Source organism: Labrus mixtus, chromosome 2, assembly GCF_963584025.1.
Source record: "Labrus mixtus chromosome 2, fLabMix1.1, whole genome shotgun sequence".
Taxonomy (NCBI): Eukaryota; Metazoa; Chordata; class Actinopteri; order Labriformes; family Labridae; genus Labrus; species Labrus mixtus.
Window position 1 is genome coordinate 32246026 of NC_083613.1, and position 8706 is coordinate 32254731.

An 8706-nucleotide genomic window follows, 5' to 3' on the forward strand; every position below is an offset into this window, starting at 1 on the left:
TTCTTACCAGGGGTCTGCTGTTTTTTCCTCGCACAAGGCAAAAGACTGCCTAAAAGGAGACTGGGCCTTTGAGGTTGTGGCACCAGAATTTTGGAATTGTCTTCCCCCAGAACTGAGAGCATTGACCTCTGTGGACACTTTAAAAAGCAGCTAAAGACCCATCTGTTCAGACTTGTCTGTATTTGATTTTATGTGACTGTCGGTTATTATCTCTATTCAATACTTTATTGTGAAGCACTTTGTGACATCTGATGTGCTATATAAACTTTACTTACTTAAAGGTATTATGGTCTTTGACATTGTTTCAGTAATTATGTTGGGAAAAAAAAGAAACAACACACAAGTAGACAAACAAACATCAAGCACATTTTACGAGTTCACTTTTTATATTTTCAGTAGATCCAACAAAACTAAAACGCAGCAAAGTATTCATGAACTTGGGTACCAAAGGCAGTTTATTGTTAGTCAATAGGACCTGGACTATCATCACAAGACTGGACAGATGTCTAAAGAAAAAAGAAAATAACATGTGTTTCTACCCCAACACGTCTTATTAAGAAAGATTCATACAAATTGAATAATAGGGAAACCAACACAGATGAAGCAGATCCATCAAAGAGATGTTACTGTTTTCCGAAAACGTTTATCCTTTTGCTGATTTTATGCTAAACAGACTTAAGTAGTGTTGTCTCCCAAGAGTATCACCCTGCTTCTTTATAACAGGCAAACATATCACTCACTATGAATCCTTGACTCGGAGAATGTAAAAAAAAAAGCGTTTACAGGCATTAAAAATAACCACATAAAAATAATCAGTCTTCTCGCTGATGGTCTCTTACGCCTTCTTAGGTCATAGAGAGGTATCAATAGTAATTTCAGTCTTTTTCATCACCAGCTGAAAACTCCTCACAGGAGCTTTAACGTGTAGAAAACATGCAAGTGACATCTCACTCAGGTGTTTGAAAATGATTAACAAAATAAATATTTGAAAATTCATATCGGCCTATGAACAAGTCCAACGAAACAGCAAACTTCAGCATTTTCCAAAAGATGTAAATCACAACGCAGCTCTTTCATTTTTTGTTACAGAGAGAGAAAAGTGTGAGAAAGGGAAATTGAGTTCTGGATGCCCCACACTTCGAGTGCCTGGATCTTGAAATGTCCCTTGCAGAGTGGGATGCTCTTGAACGTGTCACAAGGGTCTGAGTATCCTCCCGTTAGGTCCTTCTCTAAGCAGAGTGCATGGCCACCATCACCACCTAAAAGAGGACACATGCATCAGCACATTATCTTAAGTCGGTCTGGTTCTTATGTTCTAAATATGTTAAACAGACATACCGATAAAAAGCTGACTGTCGCTGCCTGCAATGAACATGGAGGCTTCCAGTTCCTTGGGTCTCTTTGGCTCCTTGGCGGTCATGGGTTCCTCTGAAGGGGCAGTGCAGGGGATCGTCAGGTAACTGGGGTCCTGGGGGGTTCCAGCTGGACATGTCAGAGTTGTGTTGCCGGGGGTGGAGGTGACGGGGCACCACCCGGTATTGGGGACCTCAGGGGAAGCGTCGTTGCCGGGCTGAACCTGCTGAGGAGGAGAAGCTCTCCTGGTCATAATGTTGACCATGGCCTGCTGGTAACGCTCCATGCTGGGACGAAGCTGAAGGAGAGAGAGTAGATTTCTTGTTGAGACCATAAACTGTATATTAAGATCCAGTCAAGTCCAAGGCAAAACTCAACTGGGGGCCCTACAACCAGCGTTCAGCAGGGCAATTCGAGTGAATGCTGTCAGATGGGGGCCCCTTAGGGCGGTTTCCTACTGTCAACGCAAAATTTGCACATTCTGGGTCGCTGCTTTAGTTTAAATTTTGTCGGCCCTCTGGAGCCCACTACTGGTCTGGGGCCCCAATCGGTTGCCTGCCTTGCCTGTTGACAAGCAGCGCCTCTATGTCGGAAATTGATCCAAATTTGTTTTTGTGATGTATCTTGCAGCAAACCTGAGAGTGAAAGTTTAAAGTTTGATTCAAGACGAGGAAAGGAAGGAAATGTTTCTCACCGTGAAAACGAAACATTCCCCAGTTCCAAAGTATGTAAGTCCACCGGAGTCATGCTTTCTTCTTTCGATCATATCTGTTGGCAGGAAGGCCCCAAAGACCTGAGACATAAGAATGTAATCAGACAATAAATTATTTGATGCTCTTGTCATATCATGGTAAACCTGAGACCTGTTGACTCAAATCATCAGGGCCGAGTTGTTCAAAGAGTTGAACCTGGACAGGAATCATTCAGATTTAAAAAAAATCAACTTTTTATAAACAGGATCAGACAATCCATCCAGCTTTTAGTTCCAATTCCGCTGGACAGCACTTTCTGTTTCAGGATTTGATCCTATCTGATGGCTTTATTCCTATTGGGTCACGTTTGAACATCTGGGCCCTGAGGTATTCATGGTGTTTTTTAGTTTTACCTCTTCATCCACAGTTTTGATAATCAGGACCGCTGGTTCGTGTCCCTCCACATGTGAATAGAATCTGAATGAGAAAATAATCATTAATGTTTAAATTATATACCAACACTACGATGTAAAACAGAATAAAATGAACTTTCAATGAACACCCTCTATGAAAGCATTGCCATATTAAATTTCACCATGGGTTACAACATCAAGATATTTCTTTGACATAAACAGTTGTGACCTGCCAGTAAACTGTCAGTCACTTTGACATCTCACTCAGTGCAAACATGTTGACAGTGACAACATACCACTCATCTCTGTTATGTAATTACACCTGAGAATGCTTTTTAATGCTGGTACATGGTTTGAGTATTCAGTGGCCCACAATGACCTGGCCTCTTTCAGTAATGCATGTGATGATAAGGCCATATCAAATAGGGGTTTTAGAAGTGGAACAGAGCATATTTATTTTCCCAATAAAAGGAATACATCTAAAGCACCAATTGTATGAAAGATGGATGCAGAGTGAGGATACCCACTGGTTTCTGAAAAGGTGTTACACTGGAAAAAACTCCAATCTTAGCAAGTGTATTTGTCTAATTTTTAGTCCCAAGAAATATTACTGCACTTATTATACGTCACATTAACCTGACAAATCCAGATAAACATCCTATTTCAAGATATTAAAAGCACAAAACAAGCTATAATAAAAATCTGCTAGGGAAAAAAGGTATTTTTTACTTTGTATGTATCTTGAAATCAGATGTTCTAATTAATTTAGGTAGTACATACTTTGTCTAATTGGGTTGCCAAAATCCACACAAACTCAAAGTTCCTCCCGGTTGCTTTAACTTGATGTTCAATGTAGATTATATAAACATGGACATAGTCTCAGTGACGTCACCATGTGGTTTCTGAGGAGACGTTTTGAAGTCGAACGATCGCAATCGCCATGTTGGAAATGTTGTCTTAACCCAACTTTTGATCAATGTAGAAACAGAGAAGCAGGCTGAGTAGAGGTGGGTCTTAAGCTTTCTTGCAAACAGCTACAAAGCAGCAGGTAGGAAAGCCAATCACGCCATGTTTTATGTAAATGTGTGCAAAACTCTTTCTAAATCCATAATAAAATGACTTCAAGTGGATGAATTGTAGCTGCTTGCTAGGAGGCTTAAGGACCACTCAGCTCCACCTCTGTCTCTATTATTGACTGCAAGTTATGTCGACACAACATTTCCAGTATGGCCGCCATCACCGTTGGATTTCATAACACCGCTTCAGTAATCAATGGGTGACGTCCATGTTGCATATAGTGTGTGCTTTTTGGAGCCGGCCTCAAGTCACTGCAGTTTTTTGCACTTATTTTTCTAACACAGGAAGTTACCGTTTGGTCTAAAGTCACAAGTCTTCTGTTTTTTTGTTTTTTTTTTTGTCTCCCAGAAAGTTTCTCAAGGAGTTTCTGGGTCAGAGAAGTTTACTTACGAAGCCAGACTCCTTCCGTGTTCAGCCGTGCTAAACAGCCGAATGGGACTAAAGAGGGCGAAGCGCTCGGGTATCCAAGCCCAAACAACTCTCATCTCAGTCGCCGTCACGACACTGGAGGTGATGTTGTTGAAATCCACTGACTCAACCGACTGCCTTTAGACACATAAAAAAAACAGAAACAGTGAAAAAAAGAAGACAAATCAACCTGCTGTTTTTCTTCCTTTTCCTGCTTGAACCGACCTCTTCTGGTGTATGCTGACTCCTTTCTGCATGAGGGAGTCCTTGTTGGCGTTGAACAGGAGGTTGAGCTCTCTCCGCGTGGCCATGGAAACCATGAAGCCCCTCTCCAGGAGGTTCTCGGCCGTACAGTGTCGAGCTATGTTCTGCACAAAGCTCTTCATGTCTGTCCTGAAGTCCTCCACATCCGCCACCCGAGACGAGACGGACACTCTGTAGAGGCAGAGCAGAGCCAGCGCCACCCTACGAGAAGTGAGTGTGAGATTAATTCACTGTGATGCTTCTAAATTATAAGTTCTACATTCAGATTTAAGGACTTGACAAACCTGTAGAGCACTTTGTAGCCCTCCAGTAGGTACACATCCAGCACTCTGATCGCATATGTGAACGGAAGGTCTGCGAATATCCACATTATCCAGTCGGAGTAAAACTCAAACAGGTTCTGGTGAGAGCTGGCGATCAGCTTCCGGATGCCTCTGCAAGACTTGTTCGCGAGGTCGCCGAAGGTCATGCAGGAGGCCCGGTAAGTGAGGAAGGTCTGGTCGATGTAACGCTTGTTGGGGTCTTGGTAGCAGATGAGGCGGGACACGCTGTGGAAACACTCGGCTTCGTCCTGGCTGAAGTGGAGGAGGAGGGAGACCAGCTCGGGTAGGATGGGACAGAAGTTCATCTCCGGGAAGTATTTCCCGAGGCAGAGGAGGATCTTTTTGACGGCGTTCAGGCCGGCTTTGTTGAGACAGTATCTAAACAAAGAAAAGACATGTGTCCCATTTACAAAAACATTTTTTGTTTTCGGGCAGAAAAATGCTGCATAGCCTACATGTTATCATTATTTTAATACAGTATAGAAATGTCCATGATACATGAACCAATTCATCAATCAATCAATCTATCCGACTTTATTTGTATGACACAACTTAACAAATGTTTTCTCAAGACAGTTTACAAAAAGAGCAAGTCATGGTTATACTCTTTGTTACATCATTCACAGAGATCCAACATGAAACTATTGTGAGCAAAAGTTTATGTTTGGGCTTTTTATACCTTTTTTTCAGACATAGGAGAGAGAGAGTGGGGAACGACATGTGGGAAAGGATCCACAGGTCGGACTCGGAAAGGGGCTGCCTGCTCTAAAAAACTTAAGCCTCTGTACATGGGGTGCACGCAGTAACTGCTAGGTGATTGTTGCCCCAGCACTTGGCAACATTAAGCAAATAACAGCGCTAAAGATGGAGCTCAAAGTTCTTTACTTAAAATCTTCATATGTGATTTTTCACACTTAAATATAATATAAATCAAGTCTATCCTCTGAAAATAACTCTGTGAGTCATGACTGTCTACAATGGGTGTAACACCCGAGTCCCACTGTCTGTGATGTTTTCAGAGTTTTCAGAGTCCTATCTTCAGTTTGTTTACATCGTCGAGACGGCTGGCTGACTCCTCCCCTCGTGTATAAAAGTTGTTTAATTGAGGGACTAGAGAAAAGAAGAATAACATACTGTACTCACTGCTTAACTGTGTTTCTAGATCACGCTCATTTCAGGTAAATTTACATGCAGTGTGAAGATACGAGCATAATAAAGATCACTAGCATTAGCATGCTAACACAACAATGCAGCGCGAGTTGTTTTGGTTTCATGCTGGTGCTTAAGGGCGACATCTGCTGGATCAAAAAATCGCATATATAGCCTTTAAGCATGCACATGCACAAAACTCACACATGAAAATTCCCCACATACGGCTGAGAGAAGGCGCTGACATCTACAGTATATCCTGCAACCCTAAGCCATTTTCAGATATGCACTCGACGGAAAATGTCTTAGTTAATTTCTGGAGGACTGCTCTGGAGATTCTCCCGAGTTTTTTCAGGAGATTTCAGAAGTGTGAAAGCCCTAATGGATTGTGCAATTTCCATGCATGTAATCAACTGTTTCATTGCCAGTATGTTTTTCCTCCACTCTCGTGTTGATAGAGGGAATATCTGAAACTAATGTAAAGGCTAGAGAAGTCTTCTTTTAGGGCGCCTTAAAAAGACCACTTGAGGGTTCTTGCAGGGAAAATGAATAAAAACCAAATCAGATGAATAGGTTCCCATGAAAGTACCTGGGTATTTCTCCGGCCTCCATGTATTCTGGCACAGGATGGGTGCTGATTTTCTGTTCTCCAAAGAGCTCCTTGGACAATTCATAGTAGACTTCTCGGTCTGGAGTGACTGTACCACTGAAAAAACAACATGGAGCCATTTTCAAGTCATCATTCAGGTCATTCATATACATCCATCCTAACCTATATACACTGTTTTCTATGATAGAAATGAGTGAATTAAAAATGGGTCTTACATGGAGTTGATGCTGTGGATGATGTGATAGTACGCTTTAGCCCGCAGCGTGTGGGGCATTTCCCAGAATCCTTCCCGGCCCATGGTTTTCAGCTGCTGGTGATTGCTCTTTAGGATCTGCTGGTATCTTTCGGCAGCCTCGGGATCAATCTTCTCCCAGTCCACAAACTGCCCGTACTTCATCCCCGAGTTGGAGGTGATCTCCCAGTTGTCCGACTCAGAGATGGTGATCATGGACACGAGCTTCAGAGTGTCTTTATTGCCTGGACAAAAACATTCATGTATACACTTCAGATTGATTTCCTGAACAGTGTAGACGTGGAATAAGTGGAAGCCTGTATAAAAAAACCTTATTTCAGTACCGTTGAGATCTCTCGATGGAGAGTGCTTTTTTGGTTTAGACCTGGACTTGGAGTTCGCCTTCTGCCTCAGTGGACTGGATAATGCTGAGTTTCCCAGCTCATGCACATAATTCTGGTCCGATGTCTCAATACTGTAAAAAGATCTGCAGGGGAGCGGAAGATTTGGTCAAACTTACACATTCATTTTCAAATATCCCCCTGTCCCTATCCTTCTTCATGCATCATCCCCTATCCCATTTTTCAAACCCGGCCGGTGCACTTTCGGCAGACGGCTGAACATCATGAGTTTGGTTTTTCCCAACATTTCTGCCTCTTCAAAGGAAGTTTTTTCTTGCCCCTGTAACTTTGTTAAATGCTCATGAGGGGTCAACGTTGGGTCTTTGTAACATCATAGATGCTGCTTGTCAACAGGCAAAGCAGGCAACCGCTTTGGGCCCCCAGACCAGTAGGGGGCCCCAGAGGGCGGACAAAATTTAAACCAAAGAAGTGACCCATAATGTGCAAATTTTGCAATGACAGTAGGAAACCTCCCTTAGGGGCCCCCATCTGACAGCATTCACTCTAATTGCCCTGCTGAACGCTGGTTGTAGGGCCCCCAATTGATTTTTGCCTTGGGCCCCAATGGCCATTTGGCATGACGGGATCTGTGCAAATTTTGCAATGACAGTAGGAAACCTCCCTAAGGGGGCCCCATTGATTGATTGACTGCTACTCTAAATTGCCCGGATAGGTGTGAATGTGAGTGTGGCTGGTTGTCTGTCTCTATATGTCTCAGTTCAGGGTTTAACCCCGCCTCTCTGGGATGTCTTTCCTGGACAGACAGAAGTTTTTTTTTGTGCCTTGCTGCTTTTGTGCCATATTTGTCATCTGCAAACTAATCAACACTTAATGCATCAGGGCCTCTAAGTGAGAGCTGCCTTTATTTGTCAAAACGTGCAACTACAGCAGGCTACTAAAGGGGACCAGGCCTTAAATTGGGATGGGCCTTTAAGTTAAGTTTTACTGTAAATGTATTTAGAATTGATAATTAGTCTTCTGAATAAGTTATGACTGTTTTTATTTTTGTGTTCGTCATATTTGTTACTACTACATACTCCAATGACAGGAGTCCTCGTTCCAGTTTTTCCTGTCTATATGGAAGTTTATGTTTAATTAATAATTTAAAATTTGAAAATTCATTTTCATTTGAAAACACAGGCTTGTTGCTTTGCATAGCATTCTTTGATTACAGATAAAACTGCACATTTCTTTGCACTGAAGGTGTCACATACCTGGAGCGTGGTCTTGTATATGTTTCCTCCACCTGAGTCTGCACACCGTACTTCTTACTGTCCTCTCGGCTGTAGTACGAGTGAGACCTCGGCCTGCTCCTGCCTCCTTTCAGAGATCCCAGATCTTCATCGGAGGAAGCGTGCATCGAAACTGAATTCATGTTCCCACAATTAGGAAACTCTGGCGATCTGGAAACTTGAATCATCTCAAGTCTCATTCTTCTCCAGAGTGCAGCTTGTCTTTCAACGCGTCTCCTGTCACTGGCTGCACAGCTTCAGTATCAGGGCTTTATATAAGCCTGAGTGGGCTGGGCCCACCTGAGGCTAGGTAGAGTGGTAAGGGTTTGTTTGTGCAGTTTTTCAGCCAATGAAAGTGAAGGAAATCACTGATACTGTTGTTTTCATTTTGTCAGCACACAGTCGCCCATTCTGGGAAGCAGAAAATCACAGACTAGAGATCAAAACTGACATAAAACACGGAAAAACACCAACACATTTAAAGAGGAGTGTCCTTCCAATAAGCCGCCTCACTGCAGTGAACGTAACTGTCATTAAACTGTAACATACATG

The 8706-nt window shown here is 42.7% G+C and overlaps 1 protein-coding gene across 1 annotated transcript; it reads right to left on the reverse strand.

Annotated features, from left to right (window-relative positions):
- Positions 1-351: 351 nt before the first annotated feature.
- On the reverse strand, positions 352-8412 carry LOC132992669 (TBC1 domain family member 24-like). Its single transcript, XM_061062147.1, has 11 exons — positions 8137-8412; positions 6866-7008; positions 6505-6766; positions 6269-6385; positions 4492-4908; positions 4169-4408; positions 3926-4081; positions 2459-2522; positions 2048-2146; positions 1339-1651; positions 352-1259 (listed from the first exon to the last, which is right to left on the reverse strand). Exons 1-11 carry the CDS (start codon positions 8352-8354, stop codon positions 1084-1086), a joined length of 2205 nt encoding a protein of 734 aa, XP_060918130.1. The 5' UTR covers positions 8355-8412; the 3' UTR covers positions 352-1083.
- Positions 8413-8706: the final 294 nt, after the last annotated feature.

Excerpts from the sequence above, each read along its gene's own strand:
- LOC132992669 (XM_061062147.1), bottom strand. The coding sequence starts at position 8,354 with ATGAGACTTGAGATGATTCAAGTTTCCAGATCGCCAGAGTTTCCTAAT. Across the intron at positions 6,386-6,504 it reads ATCCACAGCATCAACTCCAT|TGGTACAGTCACTCCAGACC; the intron begins GTAAGACCCATT and ends TTGTTTTTTCAG. Across the intron at positions 1,260-1,338 it reads CGACAGTCAGCTTTTTATCG|GTGGTGATGGTGGCCATGCA; the intron begins GTATGTCTGTTT and ends GTCCTCTTTTAG.